Source organism: Squalius cephalus (genome assembly GCF_949319135.1).
Source record: "Squalius cephalus genome assembly, chromosome: 8".
In the NCBI taxonomy this organism is placed as follows: domain Eukaryota; kingdom Metazoa; phylum Chordata; class Actinopteri; order Cypriniformes; family Leuciscidae; genus Squalius; species Squalius cephalus.
The window spans coordinates 5,502,984-5,524,735 of NC_137129.1; the positions used below are offsets into that span (position 1 = coordinate 5,502,984).

Genomic DNA, 21,752 nt, shown 5'->3' on the forward strand with positions numbered 1-21,752 from the left:
CCATTAGGAACAAAAGCTCTGGGGCACACAGTGTGAATTTGAAGAGCACTGAAATGTCAGATGCCCTGAAATTTCATTAATAGCTGTTTAGAGAGGGCTGGCTTTGTAGCAAAGACTCTCATTTCGACGGCCACTTTGTTACATCTGAGGCAGGGAGGCCTAATAATTGCTATACGAGAAAGCGTCGAATGCCTGGACTGAAAGCTGTTTGCGGCATCTTTATCTCTCCTGCTGAAGCGAAAAACACCCTCGCTTTATGATTTAGAAAGGGTCAGCTGACTCACTGAAGCCTGGAGGTGACATTTCTAGAAATGCTCTTCCATAGCCACATGGCTCCATGTGTCCAAGTGATTTGAGGTGGGGAGGATTGCTTCGACTGGAGTCTGTTCCAGTTCTGGACAGAATGACCTTATTTTCCCATGGAACATTGTGCTGTCCTGAAAGCCAGAAACCACAGGCACATATAAAAGAACATCGTATATATATATATATTGGCCTATGTGTGGATTTGTTTTTATACCTGTTTATATATTGATTCATGTGGCTCGGTGAGCACTTTATTAAACACGTGCTGTCATATCGAAAAGTTGACTGGAGATAAACAGCCTGACTGAATTGTTAAAACAAGAATATTTTCCTCTCAAGTTATGGAACACAAAATAAATGCCTTTTCTCGAAACCTTTCCATCCAGGGTACAGAGTGTATTTTAGGACAGCGTGAAATCATACAGTCATGTAACGGAAATATCTGAAGATCTGAAACGTTTCTTTGAGTTGACATTATTTTATGTGAAAAGAAAAAGTGAGGATGCTCTAATACTGAAATTCTAGCTTAATTACTTTCATGTTATGACTGTTAACTGATGACCAGTAGTACTATAAATATGATAAAATAATAACATTGTAATGTTCATTCTAATAGAGGAGAGACCTGTGGAATGCTTTTAAAGGGACAGTGTCCTCAAAGGGATAGTTCACCTAAAAAAAGCATCATTACTCCAGTCTTCAGTCACATGATCCTTCAGAAATCATTATGATATGCTGATTTGATTCTCAAGAAACATTTCTGATTATTATCAATGTTGAAAACAGTTGTGCTGCTTTATGTTTCTATGGAAACCGTGAGACATTTTTTCAGGATTGTTTGATGAATAGAAAGTTCATTTGAAATATAAATCTTTTGTTACGTTATAAATGTCTTGATTAATGTGTCCTTGTTGAATGAAAGCATTCATTTATTAAAAGGAAAAATCTTGCTAAACTTTTGACCTATAGTCAAATATACAGTTATTATACAATGACATAATTTGAAGATATAATCAGAACCAAGTTATGCTAAAAAAGAGAATCTGGGAAAATAGCACATGCATATACAGAATGAGTACAAAGATTGAAAAATGATTTTCCTTTTTATCATATGTCTACATTGACATTTTATTGCTTATGCTGACACTCAAATTCAAAAGAACTGTTTTTATATTCACGTCTGGTTTATGTGCTTCAACAGACTGACTGAGCTACTACACGATTATGATTTCATTCAAGCTAAAATGTTAAGACGACATCCTAAAATAGGATTTGTGTCCTAAATGGAATTTTTTTTTTTTTTTTTTTTTTTTTTTAAAGGAAAGCAAGAAACCAGTTCTGGTCTATTCATTTATTTTGTGTTCCATAACTTGAGGGGAAAATATTCTTGTTTTCAGTATGCAGGCAGGCTGTTTATTCTTGTTTGACAGGACAGGACAGGGCAGAATGTGAAGTCTGCCTTTGCTCCTCCTCCTCATCCATCTTCTCTCTCGCTCTCTCCTCACCACAGAAAACCAGCTGGCGCAGAGCCTACTCCCAAGTCTCGGATCAGCCTCCCGGCGCCCAATCCCGACCACATCGGTGGCTTCAGGTTGGCCGTGGCCACGTTTGCTGGCATCGAGAGTAAATTTGGACTGCATCTACCACGATTCCGAGCGCCTGCCGCCCCTCACGCTTGAGGCGAACGCCTGCACTATGTGACGCTACCCTACACTGGAACACACACACTTATGAATCTCATAAAACCTTCAGCAGATCCACTGGAAAGGATGTTTTATGTGATTATTAATGCATATTACAGCTTTAAAGTAGATGGGGATGATCTACCAAAGTTCTGGATTCTTCAGTGGGATGGTCGTGTGACTTTAAATGTAAATCATTGTTTATTTTTATTGTATTTTTATTTATTTACCTGAAAAATTACCTTTAACAAACTTCCAAAACTATTATGACCTTCCCAATCAATTCATGTAACTGATCAGTTAGATTTACTAAAGTTGATCCCCTTTTATTTACTTTAATTTATATAATGAACTCAAGGCACTTGATGCATATTGCAGAGTTTTGACAGTACAAGCATATCCAGTTGAAACTAAACTTTTTTTTTTTAATGACAGATGTGCAACTGTTTACATTTTCTTTTCTCCTTTTACCATAAAACTATGTAATCACATACTAACATTCATTTCATTACTGATGTGGACACTCACATTTGAATGTATTACAGTATTTCCTATTTATGTTTGAATCGTGTTTTGGGGATATACAAGCAATGTTGATTTATAGTCCGGAGACTCCACAGATAATGTACTGTATGTTAGTACTGTAAAATTGAGGTGAAGACATTATATTGAGCTGTACAGTAGAGCTGATTGTACATATAGTGTGTAAAGATTGTGCCTTACTCTAAGTATGGCAGCAATAGATGCACTGATTGAAAGAAAGATTTATTAAAAGATCAAAACGAAACTGGTTTAGCATGTTTTATTTGTCAATACTTATTGAATTTAGCCACACACTTCTCACTTATGGTTTTCAATAACATCATTTCTAAAATGTGAAATCTTTTAGCAAGCACACAATACCTGTTTGCATTGCTACAACACTGATGAGAAAGCCATTATTGTTGACAGTTAAACTTACATGACTTTGTTAATACTTCATGCAGGGAGCTCAGTACAAAAATATACACACACTGTTCAAGTATACTAAAAAATAACCACCAACCAACGTCAAAAATGCCTTCCTAGCAGCAGGTTATTTCAAATTCACATTTTCAAACATGTTATATGGACTGATTTAGCAGTAAATGCTATCAAGGTAATGAGACGAAACATTAAAAAAAAAAATACAATGAACTCTTACACAACAAAAACTGCACACAAGCTCACAGAAATAAAAACTATTTTACCATAAGCAACAATATTAAAGGGATCGTTCACCTAAATATGAAAACTGTCATTCACAGTATTTATTCACACCTGTATGACATTGTTGTGCAGAATAAGCAGCTCTTTTTCATAATAAAACTGTGGTTCATTATTCACTTTCATTATTAGCCTATGGAATGACGGTCACCGTGATTTTGCCAAGTATGACATGTTCCTGATCCTGGAACAACATTTTAGTACAAAAATGTAATCCCTTACCCCTAAACCTATGGCAAGCCGTTTTGACTTTTATTCATTTCCAGGATATGAATTGTTGATATCAACAATTTAATTGTTGATATCTGTAATTATATTTTCACTAGTGAAATGTCACCATAGGCTGCCATTCAAAATCAATTGTTGATATCAAGAATTGATTTCTTACTAGTAGAAATATAATTTTTGATATCAATAATTACATTGTTACTAGTAAAAATGTGAATTACTGATATCAAGAATTCAATTGTCACTAGTTGAAATGTCTATTCTTGATATCAACAATTGAATTGCTACTAGTAAAAATTTTAATTTTTGATATCTGAAAATGTATTTCTGATATCAATATAATTTCAGATATCTAAAATGGCTTTCTTACTAGTAACAATCACATTCATGATATTAGAAATGAACATTGTCACTAGTGAAAATGGAATTATTGATATCAGAAATGAACATTGTTACTAGTAGCAATTCAATTGTTGATATCAAGAATAGACATTTCAACTAGTGACAATTGAATTCTTGATATCAAAAATAAATGTTTTTACTAGTAAGAATTGTATTTCTGATATGTGAAACGAATTTCAACTAGTAAGAAATCAGTTCTTGATATCAACAATTGATTTTGAATGGCAGCCTATGGTGACATTTCACTAGTGAAAATACAATTACAGATATCAAGAATTATAGTTTTTACTAGTTGAAATTCAATTGTTGATATCAAGAATTATCATTTTAACTAGTGAAAATTTAATTGTGGATATCAAGAAGTAGCATGGTTACTAGTGGAAATGTAATTTCTGATATCAAAAATAGCCATTGTTACTAGTAGAAATCTGATTCCTGATATCAATAACTATCATTTTAACTAGTGAAAATTAAATTGTTGATATCAAGGATTCATATCCTGGAAATCAATAAAAGTTAAAACGGCTTGCCATAGTAGTAAGTCTAAACTTGACATAAACTGTAAACTTGTCCCTCAAATTTGATTGGTTGTTTGGAATGTTGATCCAGGAACATGTTGGACTTGATGAAATCACATTCACCATGGAGGACGCAGTAAACGAAAGGGCGATTCGCAAGCTCGATTCAACTTTTTGCTATCCATACGGGTATATTTCAGTTCAAATTCAGTGGTAGGGGAGTGGCGATGCTGAAAAGCGGTTTGAGAAACTTGATACTAGGAACCTTCTAACTTCATAAATTATGCTTTACGCAAAATAGAAGTTAAAAAAATTGACTGAATTGGTTCAGCTAAACACAGCGGCACACAGCGCTATACAAATAACCCACATCGCCACACTGCCTCTGAAAATAGACAAGAGTAAAAGATTGATCGTGGTATTTTAAGAATTACCAGCAAATAATCGGAAAAACTATATTTTTATGCTACTCCCCCCCAAACCCAGTTTAAAGGGATAGTTCACCCAATGTTTCTTCTGTTGAACACAAAAGAAGATATTTTAAAGAATGTTGGTAACCAGACAGTTGACGGAAGCCATTGACCAGCATTCTTTAAAATATCTTCTTTTGTGTTCAACAGAAGAAAGAAACTCATACAGATTTGGAACAACATGAGGGTGAGTAAACATTTTTGGGTGAACTATCCCTTTAAGAACAAGCCCCGCCCCGCAGCCGATTCTAATTTCATCATCAGTCATGTTAATCACAGTGCACATTGCCTACACGGCATTGAAACAAATACTAACCCTTAAAGTCACAATGAAATCAAATTGACAATCAAATTGACTCATTTTTATGGAATATTGGAGTATTTATCGTAAATGATTTATCTGTGGACATCATTATTTTTTTTAAATTCATGTGCCCTCATAATCTTTAATTGAAATAACTTCTCGTAGCCACATTTTCTTTCTGCTCTGAAGACGTTTTCTGGCACGCGGAAGGAAGAACCCGTCACTCGCGTGAGATCACAACAACAGCAAACCGAAACCATCCAATCAATTCCGCTCTATATTTGTTCTTGTTTGAGAAGCCATTACAGAAGAAGACAAATCCTGATAGATAGCATTTCTGTTCGGCTTTGTGATCAGATCCACTGGTGATATTCCTGAACTGAATCTGAAGTTTTCTTGAATGATTGACCAATGAAATCAGCTGCAAGGCAGGGTATGCGGTATTGCAGTAAATCATACAGTATTTTTACCCAGCCCTAGTAAACAATGCAACATTTTTCATTATTTGGATAAACGGTCCCTTTGGATAACCGGTAAACAGCACAGTACTAGTGGACATGCTAATTGTGTGTTACATCAGGCTCAGTCTGGGTTTGTGATGACGCTGATGACTCTCGGATCCGTGTTTACGCGCTCAGTTCCCCAGGCCCCTCCTCCTCTCCATCCCCACGGTTGGCACGGATCTCCATCAGTGTGTGTCCGAAGTGGGCCCAGTCCTCACTGTGGGGCACGGCCAGCTGCAACAGATGAGCGTTTGAGAGATCCAGTGCCAAAAACACCCCCCCACATCTCCAACACGCCACATCAAGAGCAAAGCTACGCATTACATGTGCTGTCACAGTGTGGGAGAGGAAAGAGATCAGCACACATTGTGATTCAGAGACAGAACAATAAAGCTGCTTGTTTGGCCTTTGAGTGCTGAATATTTATCGTGTCAGTTCTCAGGAAGGGGAAGATGGGGACTATGGGCCGGCTGGGTGACGGTGTGGGATCACTTTCTGCTGTCAGAGTCAGATATAGACGAGAACGGAAGGCTGAGAGAGAGAGAGAGAGAGAGAGAGAGAGAGAGAGAGAGAGAGAGAGAGAGAGAGAGAGAGAGAGAGATCTACAGGGTTTAATTAAACAGGAATAGAGAGGTGGGAGGAGATGACAGCCACTTTCAAACCAAAGGCCAAATCAAGCTCTTTTATAGTACAGCAGGTGGTCTTAAGAAGCCTTCATCAATAAATGACCTTATAGCACTGGGATTTCATCACTGTACATGTTATATATGTTAATGGACATTTTGCGAACTGAAATAACCTTGCCTTGGCAAAAAATATCTGATATTTTACTGAGCTTAAAGGCGCTCTAAGCGATGTTGGGTGACGTCACTTCTTGTTGACGTTCGAAGTATTGTCAAACAAAACGGAGGCTAGCTCGACCCTCCCTCCTCCTCATCCCGTCCCCTCCCCCGATGTAAATTCGGGACTTTGCGCGTTCCTTCTCCTTTTCCCTATTCTTTGCTATTTGTTCATCGGAACGTCGTCTCTTTGGTCGTGTGTCGGCCATATCAAAATTCAGGAGAATATAATTATAATGTTAGTCGTTGTCTAGGACATCTCTCCTCTAGCTAACTTCCCTCTTCATGCTTCTCTCTCCTCCACCCCCCACACCCCCCTTCATGTGCACGTGCACTAACCCCCCAACCCCCACCCCCAAATCATTCTTGTCGGTTATTGGCTGGAACACTGTTTGTTATGTTTCGTGGTCCAGGCTGGGCCAGTTTGTTTTTGTTGCCATTTGTGGAGCCTGGGCTGTCTACAGAGGCCGCGTTTTTTTACAGTGTGTTCAGGGGACAGACAGGTAGCGGATGGTGAGGAGATGTTTGCTGTATGTGACAAAATATTTTCAGCTTAAAAAACGCGTGAGATCGCTTAGAGCACCTTTAACACTTAACACCATTATGGTCTGATGGGGCCCTTTCTTAGCCTGGTAATACCATACTCTGCTACTTCACTTTGCTTCGTAGAGAGAGTCTGGAATAGCATAATAGAGAAGTGTTTTCTCTCTCGCGGGGGGGCGCTTGTCTGAAGTTTAAAATCATTGGTTACCCGTAAGCCAATCACATAACGTTTGGTTATGGCGTGTGTTATGCGCATGCTCAGCCGCATCTAACTTCCACTGTAAACACATGTATGATGCAAAAACTAAACCATCGAGCGAAATACCGGAGTGAACATGGCTGTGAACGACTTTTGCAGATTATGTGAAGTAAATCTACGCAAGTACGCATCCACCACGGTACAATCAGCGTCTACGTCACGGCTCTCAGCCAGCCCTCTGTTCGTTGATTGGCCCGGCTGTTTTCAGGCCGGTGGAAAACTGAAAGATACGCTGCTATCTCAGACTGACTACAGGAGCGAAATGAAATTAGCGGAAGTAGGAAGTCTGACGTAGTCAGGCTAGCCCTTTCTATGATATCATTATAATTTTTCTATGATATATATATATATATTTTTTTTTTCTGCAGGTTGGTTGGAGCACATGATTTTGATTTTGCAGACAAAAGTTATTTGAATATTAATAAGTGAAGCAGTTATTTTTAAAATATATTTTTTTCGGTAACACTTTTCATTTGTTAACATTAGTTAACTGTAGTAGTTAACATGAACGAACACTAAACAATACTTCTACAGGATTTATTAATATTAATTAATGTTAATCTCAACATTTACTAATAAATTGTGGAAATCAAAAGTTGTATCTGTTAACATTGGTTGTGAACCAACATGAAAATGAACATTTGTATGAACTAACATTAACACAGGTTAATAAATGCTGTAGGCTAATACATAAAATATATTGCGCATTGTTAGTTAGTCAATGCATTAACTAATGTTATAATAATAAATGATGTTAAACAACTTAGGTTTTAATAAGATTTAAAGAGATGTCAAATTGGGCTTGTTTCTTCAAAAAAGAAAAAAAAAAGAAAAAAAAAATATTTTAAATCCTAAATTCATTCTGGTCGGAAAAGAGTAAATCACTGTATCTATGAACTGCAGTAACAGAGTCAGGTCTGAAACATAATCTACGCAAAAATATGAATGCAAAGTAACACCCTGAAATATCTTAACAGAATTCATAACGCTGCTTTGCCACAAGAGGCACTACAATAGATAGTCATAAAACTGTCTTCTTCTATAGTCCGCTAGAACTACAGCAAAGAAAGATCAGAGAATGTCTAATAAGGCGAGAAGTTTCACTCTCAGTAAACTTCCGGCTTCTGAACTGGTTGCAGTTCCACTCTGGATCCATATGAGGGCGCTCACAGGACGAGTGCAGAATGAATGGAGGTCTATGGCGCTATACCCCTCAAAATCCACTTTTCTCAGGATATAATTTTTTGTCTAGTAATTTGAATGTTGTATTCGAAAGGACATGCAAAGAAATTACACATTGCTGAGTGTTAGATTTTTTAGAGTCACTTATTTGCTTTAAAAAGTCTTTTAAAATGTCAATGACGTCATACACATCGTACGACCAGAGATACTGCTTTACGGCAATCCTTCAGTCGCTTTGGTGCTTTCGCGCTCTGCACTTTCTTTTCTCTCGAGGCATCGACAACACAGCTGACACAGGTAAATACACGTGCTAGAAGAGTTTTTGTTTTGTTGTTTTAAAAGACCACGCCGAAAATACACACACACACACACACACACACACACACACACACACACACACACACACACACACACACACACACACACACACACACAATGCCATCAAGCGGTATCTCTGGTCGTAATCAGTCCTTCACTGACCAATCAGTGTTCATTAGCAGAATGCTAGCGTGTTATGGGCAACAACAACTCAACCTGTAAGAAATCAAAAGGACATAAGTACTCGTTCATTCAACTTTCGACCTATAACCCATGTTGAACTTGCAAAACCTACAATCAGATCTGAGATTTCTCAATGGCAATCCGGTGAAAGAGACTAATTTAGCCGTCTAGCTCCATAGACTCCCATTCATTTTGCACTCCTGGCGATCGCCCCCAGTGGAACTCTGGTGGAACTACAACCAAAATTCGGTACAATAGGACTTAATAGGGAGTGGCCAGGCTCTCCGTAGACGGGCTCTGGAAAGATTGTAAAGACAGGATATTTGTAGCCTTAAAAACCCCCTCTGTTCCAGGGGACGACCCTTCAGTTGAAGAACAAAACCTTTTTAACTTCAAAATGACATCTGAACTTTACGCAATGCGACTCAAGCGGGGCGAAAACATGCGGTGGTGATCCAAAGCAAATATTTAACACAGTCTACTAAATATAACACAAAGGGACTTGGCAGTCGTCAGAAGTGGTGCCGTTCATGTTGGTGACGGCCTCTGCTGAACGAGCCCATGTTGAGGGCTTTTGGTAAATAAGCCCCCGTGTTCCACCGAAACCCTTCAACGTTCCTTCACTTCATTTTATTGATGACCCACCATTATCATCAGCCCAAGGAGCCCACATGCTCCACCGACGCACTCTCCAATTACCACAATACACTGCGCTAAGATTAGCTCTGCCCCACACATGAGGAGAGGCCAAACCCGGAGCCCGAAAACAACATGGTGAACATGGGAGTCCTCGTGGTTTTGCTGCTCTGTGGCGGAGACTCATTCATGTGGAGACGGCCTTAAAATAAAAGATTCAAACAATAACAAGCTATCCGTGCAGAGAGGCTCGGTAAACATGCAGACCCAACTCGGAGAGATTCAATTTCACTTCCACTTTCATTCCGCATCCATGATGTTCGTGAAGCTCCTGTACGGGCTGAAAGAATCCTAATAATAACAGTAATTACACACATTCTCTTCATTAGATTCATACCTCTCCGACGTCGTATATCCACACACGGCCCTCGGAGTCTCCCACGGCGACCTCTTTGCCCCCGGCGGCCCATCGCACGCGGTTCAGAGCGGGGGAGCCCTCGATGGTCACACTGGCACTGGGAACCTGCACTCAACACACACACACACCTCCAATCAAATACAGCGATATCAAACACACAGTGTGTGAATGATGCTCTCTCACAGTTCTTAGGTATAATGTACCACTCAAAAGTTTGATTACTAAAGTCTCTTTTGGTCACTTATGCTGCATTTATGTGAAATATTATTACAATTTAAAATAACTTTTTTTTTTTTTTTTTATGTATTTTAAAATGTAATTTATTCCTGTGATCAAAGCTGAATTTTCAGCATCATTACTCCAGTCTTCAGTGTCACATGATCCTTCAGAAATCATTCTGATATGATGATTTGATGATCAAGAAACATTTATGACTATTATCAATGTTGAAAACAGTTGTGCTGCTTTATATTAATATTTTTGTGGAAACCGTGAGACATTTGTTTTTTCAAGAGTAAAAAGTTCAAAAGAACAGCATTTATGTGAAATATAAATATTTTATTACATTATTATTAATGCCTTCACTGTCACTTTTTATTGATTTAATGCTTCCTTGCTGAATCAAATGAATAATTTCTTTAAAAAACAAAACAAAAACAAAACGTACTGACCCCAAACGTTTGACCGGTATTTTATGTTTCATTGCAAAATTTATGCATTTTTAATCATATTTGGTGATCTGAAAACTTGACGGGTGTAATTTTGTAATTGTATAATGTAAATATTTACAGTGCCAAGAAACATCTTTTTAAAAATATCACATATCTAAAAATTTAATGTACAAAATTCTAACTCTATATTTCTCCAAAGTATTAATAAAAATTACACAAATTACACTTTGTATATTGTAAAGCCCCTGATGTGCTCGCCTTTAAAACCCCAAAATATCAACCTGTTATTCTTGTAGAAAAATTTGACTTCCACTGATGACACCTCCAATTTTCAAATTCAAGGAAGAATATAGATAAATACAATACATTATAACAAGAGTATTATAAAATTGTCGAAAACGTGCCTTCAGTTTGTGCATTAACTCTTATTGGATATTATAACTCATCAAATGATGTTGTTAGGATGTCTAGTCAAAGCTGAGCTCTAATAGGAAGAAGAGACGAATCCGCTGCTCTACTGGAAAAGCTACGAGCGCTTTTAATGATTTCATAAATCATCGTGAATAGTTGCGCTGCACACATTAAAGCGATACACAGGCTCTGTTTGTGTGCGTGTGTGTGAGGTTGATTTCTGCCTATTACTTATGACAGTTAAGACTGGCCCGACACATGTTGTCAGCAAAGATGGAAGCTGTACGCTGGCTAATACAAAAGCTTCCTCGCTTCAGAACAGGCTAACCACAGCCTGAGAGCTATTAGCGAGCAGCTTCCTCCAAGAGTCAACTGCAAGGTTCAATTGGCTGCAAGCTTCTCTTCGCGTAAATTGGAAGCAGGCGAGCCCGCAGTCTGTTAATGGTGTTATGGGTGAATTTCTTTATAAGTTGACAATGGAGAACTGTTGGCTGCTTTCTGGCACAAGATCTTTGGCTGTTTACGCATGTGTCGGTGTGTGCGTCAGCACTGGGGGCTCCTGGTGTTTTGGATAACATGCATTGTTCTTCAGGCAACACACACTCTTTCATTATCTCTCCTCAACAGGCCAAACAAGCTGTTGATGCTGGAATAGGCAAAAGGACAGGGAAGGGGCACAAGTTACACAGGTCAAGGTCAAAGGTTACTGATATGACACGAAAGGCCAAATTTACACATTATTCAAAACTAATAGAACCATTACCATGTTTTTATTTATAGAAATGGACATAAATTCTTTGTAAATACCTTAGAATACCATGTAAATACCACAAGTACCAAGTATTTTTGTCTTGATTTCCAGTACCAATACTTATAATAAGATAGAATTGACATAAAATATTAAGTCCTGTTTTCTGGAGGGAAAAAAAAAATCTAAATTTGTTTGTGTTTAAAACAAGAAATAATACATGTTAGTGGGGTCAGAAAAATACTTAATTCAAAGGGAAAACTAGATTATTTTTATGACCCCAATGACCTTAAAAAAAAAAAAAAAGTTTTATGCACAAACTCACTTTAATTATTATTCTTTTCTTCAGAAAACAAGATTTTATCTTATGCAATTTTGTTTCTAAAGTAAATGTATCTTGACTAATGAATGTTTAGATATTGGGACTGGAAATCAAGACAAATATATGAGTAAGAAAATATTTTTTTCAACCTTAAAGTTTTATATATAGAACCTTTTAGGGGTTCCATCAAAGGATAATTTTATTGATTTTGTTTTAATTACTTTTTTTGTTATTCATTTTTTTTTTTTATCAACTTTTATTAATTAAACAGCTTGTAAACATACTTTATCACTAGAAAAAAATGAAATAACCAATTAAACATGACAGTATCATGCAATATTTTTTCCCTATATAGAACATTTTTGGCTCTTTAAAATTGAGTCACGAACTCTCGAGTTCTGTATAGAATCCCATTGAATCTTTTTTTCCAAGAGTGTATATTGGTAGCATGTCGAATATCAGCCAACATTAGAGCAAAGCAGGGGAAATATCAAAAATTGGCTGATATTGACCAATATTTGATATTGCATTTACACTAATTCTCCTGACATCTAAAGTTAAGCTTTAAAAACACTATTCATTTATTAACACTGTTAAACGTAATCATTACCAAAATTATTATCAATTTTTCCCACATTCATTATAATATTGTGAATTTTAGAATTTAGAGTTTTAATATTGGTTATTGGCCAGAACGTTCAAATAATTATTGACTTATCAGAATGAGCCAGAATTTCAATAGCGGTGCATCCCTATACAATATGGTGATCATCCATTACCATGGTATATATCGAAGTACCAAAGTACAGTGGCCTAGCGGTTATAAAAGCAGATGTGGGATCGAATTCATCTCAAGTTTCGTCCCCATTCGCCAAAGACTTTGAATCAACATGAAATGGTGTTTGCAACCCATTTTACATTTGTATTTGACTATTTTACTGGAGTTAAACAGGATATTGAAAATAAAAATATATAAGATGGGATTGATTTTATATAATAAGATGCGACAGGAGCTTTTTATATGACAGCTGGTTGGAAAAATAAGAGGACTTGGTTAAGAAAAGAAGGCAATTTAGTCAAATAAAAGATACAATTTTTCCAAGCATCATTCAGGGTCAGTTCTGATTTCAAGCTGACTTTACCATATGTGATTTACAATCAGTGAGCTAGTTGTTGGTTACCTTCCACCAAACACACATGCAGAGAGAGAGATGGGTGAGTGTGTAATTAAAGAGGGTGTGTATTCCTCAGTGGACAGGCAGTGTCAGTCAGAACAGAGACAGATGTAACACTTCTGAGCCGTGGCCTCAGGGGCCGGCGTGGCCAACATTACGGACTGACGTATTGTGTGAACGGTCCATGTAGCAGTAAGTCAACTGTCACATATAACAACATCAGAACATGTGATGTACAATGACCCTCCATTATCAGTGATAAACACTGCTGGATATGACAGGTAATACGACCTTATCATTCTACAGAGTCCGCAAGCCAAAATCAGCATTTCTGTCTCGTTCTTGCCTTGTTTTCATCTGATATATACATCCTTAGAAAAAGTCTAATTTTCTGTGTTTTATATTACATTTTTTGTACTTATACAATTATTCTTATTTTTTGATTTTTTTTTAAATGTTTATTTTTTTAATTCAAAGGCAATTTTTTGTTTACAGAGAATATATCTTGAATATTCTTTTTATATATATATTTTTTAATAAAATGTTTTTTTTCATATATTTATATTTGAATAGTTTATTTTCATATAATCAAATTAATTGTATATTAAAGTATAAAGCCAACAAAATTAAGCTTATGTTTGGAACAAGATTAAAAGAAATTCCAGTGGAGTAAAATTTTAATACATTTATATATATATTAATAAAATATTATATATGTCTTTAATATATTTCTACAATTCATATAATTATCATAAATATTCTGCCAGGATTATCGTATATAGAACATTTTAGGGATTCCCATCATGGGATAATTTTATGGATTCAGTCTTAATTAATTAATTTTGTTTTATGAAACATAATTTTATGAATGTTTTATGTTATGAATTAAGCAGCTTGTAAAAATACTTTATCACTACAAAGAACTGAAATAACCTGTTAAGCATGAAATTATTATGCAAGTATTTAAGATATTTCTCCTAATCTCGAGCCTTTTTGGCATAAAGTGTTCTTTAAAACCCTAGTTTTATAAAGAATCCCATACACAATTTTCTTCCCAAGTAAATGCGTCTTGTTTTAGGAAGATTTAGAAAAATATTGAAAAACATAAGTGATTGTCAGTGAAGGTCTTGAGGGACGCTGGCCCTAGAGGACCAGGTTAAACCGCTTGGCTGGGCCATTGCCCATGGGAACTCAATGACTCTGGAATGGTGGAGAGGGAGGAATCCGCACACATCGGAGTAATTAGCCTTCAGCTTGCAGACTATGTGTGTGTGGAAAGGAACGTCGCTGGATTGTTGTGCGAGCTGTTGGTGAGGAGCTGTCAGAAAGCTGATTTAAAGGCGGCCTGTGGGGAGACGCCCATACAGAAAGGAACTTGTTGTTGTTTTGATGCATCTTTTGGCCTGGCGTGATCTGGGGGACCAGACCGAGAGCGTTACCTCACCTCGGTGTCGTTGTTCAAGTTCCACAGATCCAGACGACCCATGCCGTCCACGGCGGCGAAGAGCGAGGGGTGCACGGGTGACCACATCACATCATAGACGTAGTCTGCGTTATCCTCGAACGAGTACAGCGGCTTGTTTTGCTGAGGGGGACACAACATGAGAAAAAAAGAGGCGGATAAACAGAGGGCAAACAGGACAAGCAAGAAGGTGGTGGGCTTGTGAGGGAACAGGAAGAGGGCGAGAGAGAGAGGCAGATCGAGAGAATGAGAGAGTGGCATAGGCAGTAGACAGAGTGGCGCTGCTGCAGCCCTGGGGCCTGTCTGGGATTGGGCTAATTAAAACCTTTGCACATTCAAGCAGTGTCATAAAAAAACACTAGATGAAAGTCTCTCCAAGGTGTACTGTAACCTAAGTGTAACAGCTGTCTGTGGCATAGAAGAAAAGAGAATAAAGGAGAGAGAGAGAGAGAGAGAGAGAGAGAGATGCATTCCGAACAGGTACGAGGGAGACAGCTGGGCGGACCACAGCTCGATAATGAACCTCACAGAGACACGCCGAAGAATGTGACCTGACTCCAACGCACACGTGCGCAATCTTTCTCATTCTTTCAAAATAAACACAATCTGTCTTGGTACAATCATCAAAAGTGATGAAGATGATGAAAAACATACACAAAACATTAAATATGAATGAATGAATAAAGCTTTTTTTAATATAGGCACCAGCATTCAAAAGTTTGGGGTCAGTATTTTTTTTTTTTTTTTGAGGATGCATTAAATTGATCAAAAGTGACAGTTAAGACATTTATAATGTTACAAATGCTGTTTATTTTCTATTCATCAAAGAATCCTGAAAATAGTAAGCTGTTTGATAAGATATTGATAAGATTATCATATTAGAATGATTTCTGAAGGGTCATGTGACACTGAAGACTGGAGTAATGATGCTGAAAATCCAGCTTTGATCACGGGAATAAATTACATTTTAAAGTATATTCAAATAAAAAACAGTTATTTTATATTGCAATAATATTTCATAATATTAATGTTTTTACTTCGAATAAATACTTCAAATAAATGCAGCATTGGTGAACTTTTGATCGTTAGTGTAAATGAACACCAATAGTACAGCAGACGTAAAATCACACTTAAATGTTCTTTTTCTGAAGTATATAACAGTAAAAAAGTAGAATTTTCTTTTTTTATTAAATATTAAAGGAGTCATAACCTGCAAATTTCACTTTTCCACGAGAATCAATGTATGTTATGATTGCATAATGATTATACACTGGCCGGGAAGCCGATATTTAAAAGTGAAGCGTTTGTTTACCTCAGGGTTTGTAAAATAGCCCACGTGCACGCGCACTAAAAAACGAGATTTTGATTTCAGCCCCGTCTTGACGTCAAGACGGGGCAGGATATACCATATATGGACACCGCAGCAGGAAGCCCGCCCTTCCCCTCTCCCCCTCATATTCAGTTCAGTCGCGAAAGATGGAGAAACCGAGTGCACACGTGAGTTGCTCTGTGGTTGACTGCCAGAAACAACATGCGAATGTGTTTTCTATACCAAAAACGGACCAAACTATCAGGGACCAGTGGATAAAATTCATTTTTAATGACGCTGTCCCAGCAACACTTTCAACTGGCTTATTGTTCGGTGTCTGCGCTAAACATTTTACGCCGGAATCATTCACAAATTTGGGCCAATATCAGGCGAAGTTGGCCACGAAGCTCCGTTTGAAAAAAGGTGCCATTCCAACCATCCGGGACTTGCCTGAAATTGAAACGGTAAGACTGTTTTTATTGCTCTACTGTGTGTAACAAACAGCAGCTAACTACTAATGCGGCTATTGTATGTAACGTTAGCTTCAAGGTAAACAAGGGGAATGGACTCTACGTCCACGACAGCCAAAACATCGCATCAGATCTCGCGAGACAATAATGCCTTCAGAAATAAAGGTTTTAGGAGCTCTGTTTTTATTTATTTTTCCACTTTTCTTTTTTAGAAGGGCATGAAAGACTATAATACAGCAGTAGGTATCCAAATTAAGACTAGGTTATGACTCCTTTAACAGAATTTGAGTGAAAACAACCACTTCTTCAACAGAAAAATGCTGATTTAATCAACTTCCACAAAACAGAGAGATTGCCATTGCATTTGAGAGCTCGACTCAGGAAACTTTCACAATGCATGCCGACAAAAACATATTTTTAGCAAAGAGAGCATATTTCATTTGATGCAAATAAAACTAAGGCTTTGAGGAAACCCATGAAAACTCCCGTATGAAATGAATGGTGGTTTCCATTTCACATTGAGTATGTCATGTGCCGCTATGGTAATTTTGTTATTTACTTATGTTATGATCAAACCAGTAGAGGTCCAATTAGAAGTTTAACTATGCTCAACAGTCGATCTGATCCACAGGATCCACGGCCACAAATCCAAATCCTGAAGGCGCCAGTGCAGATTCTGCGCTCCCCGAGGACCACAGATCAGTTTGCAGAGCATTTTTTTCCCTCTAACAGAGCGTGATGTGCGCACTCCTCAGACTCTCATTCATTCGATAACCTCTCTGATGCCTCTGTAGAGATCTAGTGATGGGGTTTAGTACTTGTACTCACTGTAAATGGTGCTTTATTTGTGTCACCACCATCCCAGACCTGGATGAGGGCCGCCATGCAGATCGAAAAGTCATCAAGGGCTCGCCATGGGCACTTAAGGACACAAATTAGGGCACAAGGAGGGTTTTCCGAGCAGTCTTTGGCAGAAAACACACCAATGGTTTTTCCTTAAACACTATTAGAAGAAAAGGTTCTATGCAGAACCTTAAAAGGTTTTGTCAGATGCTTCATACAGTGCATAGGACATTTTAAGGATTCCAGTCATGGGATAATTTTATGGATTTAGTTTTAAAAGCAGAGGGTCTGTTCTTTCTTTTGATAAATTGCATGCTCAGATATTCATATAACAAAATATTCTGAATATTATAATTCAATATTTGATAAAAAATGTTGGCGGTGTCTTGCAACTTTAAAAAAAAAAAAAAATTTATAACATAAAATGACAAATAGTTATCAATGTCTAAAAATAGGAAGCCATGTGTCATTTGAAATTGGCATTATTGCATGTGACTGAGAATGTGTGGAGGCTCTTATCCAAGCTAAGGTGTGCTCAACAACCACACACAGGAGAAAGAGACAGGCCTGCATTCCTGCGGCTCTCCTCAAAGGGGATGGAATTCCCCCGTCCCCAAAAAATAACACATGCACATCCATAACATCCCAGGAATGTTTTAATATCTGTCAGAATGCACAAAGTGTATGATTTGTAGAGAAAATGCATGGAGCATAAGTTAAAGAGACAGGACGGTATGTTGTGGTTTCGGGAAGCTCGGCACTTTACGTACGCTTGTGCACATAGATAGCGACGAGTGTGAGAACGTGATACGTATACTGTAGCTCTCATTCATGAAGTATTAACCATTGCAGGGCCTGAGGCAGTAGATGTGCCGCTTTCCCTGTTAACCCTCTGATGGTCTTCGTTTAGCAGTCACACTGGGGGCCTTCCCGGTCATAAATGACCGGACACCTAAAAATGAAACTTCCTCCATCCCAGTAAAAACCAATGCAATTTATTTTTGTTCTATAATATTTATTCTTTTTAATTTAGAATTTTGAGACAATTTGATTGAACTTATTAATATTTATGCAATATTTATAGTCCATTTTTTGCCATTGAAAATAATTTTTTTTTTTTTTTTTTTGATTAAAAAAAAAAAAAAAAATTCTATGCAGTATTTTCGGGTAAAATAGAGACTAGGCTTTCAGAAAAAAAAAGAAAAAAAAGAATTCATCAATTTATTAATCATAAAATTAAATAAAACATGATATTGCATGGGTTTACCACTAGATGCCTGTATAGCTCTAAATGGAGATGTTTGTGAATTCTAGTTGTTTTTGGACCAAATTACTTACTTTTAAGATGTGGATTGAATGTATTTTTTTAGAAATTCTCAAATAATACTTTTTGCCAAGGTTTATAACATTTTATTAATTATTATTTTAATAATTTTAATAATTATTATATTAATTATATATACATATATTAATTATAATTATTAATTATGTTATGTTTTTCACTCTTGATGTTTTAGAGCTTCACCCCTTCATTGCTGAGCATTTTTTTTCTGCATCGTGGCTGATTTGTAGAGAATTTTTGTGTTTTTGTCAATTTTCCATTCATTTCCTATGGGGGTAATTTTGACCGAAGACCAAAATCATAACTAATTTTTTTACGACCACTTAGCATGCTCGGATCATGAACTCAATTTTTTTGTGTGTTCACATACCTAATGCCAGAAAAGTCACAAAGTTTCGTAACATTCTGATGAAGCTGTGATTTTGAAAAATTCAAAACAGATTTTTGTAATCTGAATTTATTGGTGTGTATGTGTATAAACGTATGTTTGTATGTGTGTGTGTGTGGGTGGGTGTGAATTTTTTGCACTCTTGATGTTGTAGAGTGTCACCACTTTACTGCGGTGTACTTTTTTTTAGAATCGTGTCCGATTTGTAGATTGTACAGACAAAAATTCAGAGAATTTTTGTGTTTTTGTAAATTTCCCATTCATTTCCTATGGGTCGGTCATTTTTGACCGAAGACCACGAGTGTGACTCTTTTTGTTTACGACCACTTAGCATGCTCGGATCATGACCTCAATTTTTTTTTTGTATTCACATACCTAATGCCAGAAAAGTCACCAAGTTTCGTAACATTCTGATGAAGCTGTGATTTTGAAAAATTCAAAACAGATTTTTGTAATCTGAATTTATTGGTGTGTATGTGTATAAACGTATGTTTGTATGTGTGTGTGTGTGGGTGGGTGTGAATTTTTTGCACTCTTGATGTTGTAGAGTGTCACCACTTTACTGCGGTGTACTTTTTTTTAGAATCGTGTCCGATTTGTAGATTGTACAGACAAAAATTCAGAGAATTTTTGTGTTTTTGTAAATTTCCCATTCATTTCCTATGGGTCGGTCATTTTTGACCGAAGACCACGAGTGTGACTCTTTTTGTTTACGACCACTTAGCATGCTCGGATCATGACCTCAATTTTTTTTTTGTATTCACATACCTAATGCCAGAAAAGTCACAAAGTTTCATAACCTTCCGATGAAGCTGTGATTTTTAAAATTTCAAAACAGAAAATTATTCGGTCAGAAATGACCGAGGACCATCAGAGGGTTAAATGACCCGTGTCCTCCATCTACTTCAGTTTATTTGCCCTTTTCTGCTTTTTAACTCCTTGTTTACTCGTTTTAAAGGGACGGTTCTCACAAAATGTACACTGTGTTTGTGGTCGGTAAGATTTTTAAATGTTTTTTGTCTCTTATGCTGTGTTTATTTGATCGAAAATACAGTAAAACAATTTCTTTTTTAATATTTTTTAAAATGTAATTTATTCCTGTGATGCAAAGCTGAATTTTCAGCATCATTACTCCAGTCTTCAGTGTCACATGATCCTTCAGAAATCACTCTAATATGATGATTTTCTGCTTAAGAAACATTTCTGAATATTATCAATGTTGAAAACAGTTGTGCTGCTTAATAATTTTGTGGAAACCAAGAGTTATTTTCAGGATTCTTTGATGAACAAAGTTCAAAAGAACAGCGTTTATTTGAATGAGAAATCTTTTGTAACACTGTAACACTGTCATCATTTACACATCATACTGTTGTCCCAAACCTGTAAATTACTTCATGTTTGGTCCGTTTCTCACACAAATCTGTATTATGACTTTGAAAGACTTTAAATATAGCAAACAAGATATTCAGAGCACTTTTATAGCCCTTTTTAAAGCTCGAAAGCTTCAGTCCCTATTATTGTAATTGCACTGGAAAAGAGCAAAACATTTTTTACATTTCCCACTTTGTGTTCCACACAGAAATGAAAGCCATACAGTTTTGGAAGATAATGAGCATTTTCATTTTTGGACAAACTATTCCTTTTACTACTACTTATACTTTCAATTCCTACCAGGGTTGTGTCATTGATATCTCTTCATCAAGCTATTCCACTTTTCTTTTTTGTTATTATTTGTGCCTCTCTCCTTCCCTAACATTCCTTCTACATCCATCTTTTATTCATACTTGGCCTTCAAGCTTCCCTCACTCTGTGGTTAATGTGATCTGAGCCAGTATCTCCAGACACAGATTGCAGTATCTGTGAGCACAACCATGTCCGTACGTCTCCCACCCTAGCCCGCTCTTGCTCAATCTCTTTGGTCCATGTGGTTTGAACCCCAATCAAGAGACCCAATCATTCATTTCTGAACTTGCAGATTAAGCTCAAGGCAAAAAGCCACTGTCCAGTGGTCTCGAAGCTTTGGACACAGAACGGATTTACTTGCATGTACGAGACACTGCCAAGATACTAAGCAGGGCTTAAAATGCACTTTATAAAAGCCTGCATTAATGTTGAAATAGCCTGGTTAGTACGTTAAATATTAGGGTTTCATACACAAAAAATGCATTTAATACATAAATATGGTCACACTTTAGATTAGGGTCCAATTCTCAGCATCAACTAACTATTAAAGGGATAGTTCACTTTGAAATAAAATTTTGGTATGTTTTAGCTTACCTCAAGGGCATCCAAGATGTAGGTGTCTTTGTTTCCGCAGTAGTTTCAATTTTGATATTTTTAGGTCAAACCGTTCTTGTCTGTCAGTCATATAATGCAGGTCTATGGTCACTATCTGAAAGAGCATGCACAGAGAAGTCCAAATTAAACAATTCCCCATCGTAAGTACACATTGATGGCCTGAGACACGAAACGAGCGGTTTGTGTGAGAAAACAAACCGTATTTATATTGTTTTTACCTCTTGTACACTTTCCGGCGCTTGCGCAGACTAAGCCAGAACGCGCGCACACGTCACAC

General features: G+C 37.0%; 2 protein-coding genes across 5 annotated transcripts in view; one reads left to right on the plus strand and one right to left on the minus strand.

Annotated features, from left to right (window-relative positions):
* slc25a13 (solute carrier family 25 member 13) overlaps positions 1-4,831 on the plus strand; it is a 44,065-nt gene extending 39,234 nt beyond the window's left edge. For all 3 annotated transcript variants that reach the window (XM_079879179.1, XM_079879177.1, XM_079879178.1), the window contains one exon: positions 1,817-4,831. In XM_079879179.1, the coding sequence (XP_079735305.1) occupies positions 1,817-1,985 (169 nt within the window). In that variant the 3' untranslated portion in view covers positions 1,986-4,831. The remainder of the gene's footprint in view (positions 1-1,816) is intronic.
* A 645-nt stretch (positions 4,832-5,476) lies between these two features.
* Positions 5,477-21,752, minus strand: part of dync1i1a (dynein cytoplasmic 1 intermediate chain 1a) — a 78,046-nt gene continuing 61,770 nt past the window's right edge. For both annotated transcript variants that reach the window (XM_079879181.1, XM_079879180.1), the window contains 3 exons: positions 14,808-14,948; positions 10,016-10,141; positions 5,477-5,892 (listed from right to left, as the gene is read on the minus strand). In XM_079879181.1, the coding sequence (XP_079735307.1) occupies positions 5,782-5,892; positions 10,016-10,141; positions 14,808-14,948 (378 nt within the window). In that variant the 3' untranslated portion in view covers positions 5,477-5,781. The remainder of the gene's footprint in view (positions 5,893-10,015; positions 10,142-14,807; positions 14,949-21,752) is intronic.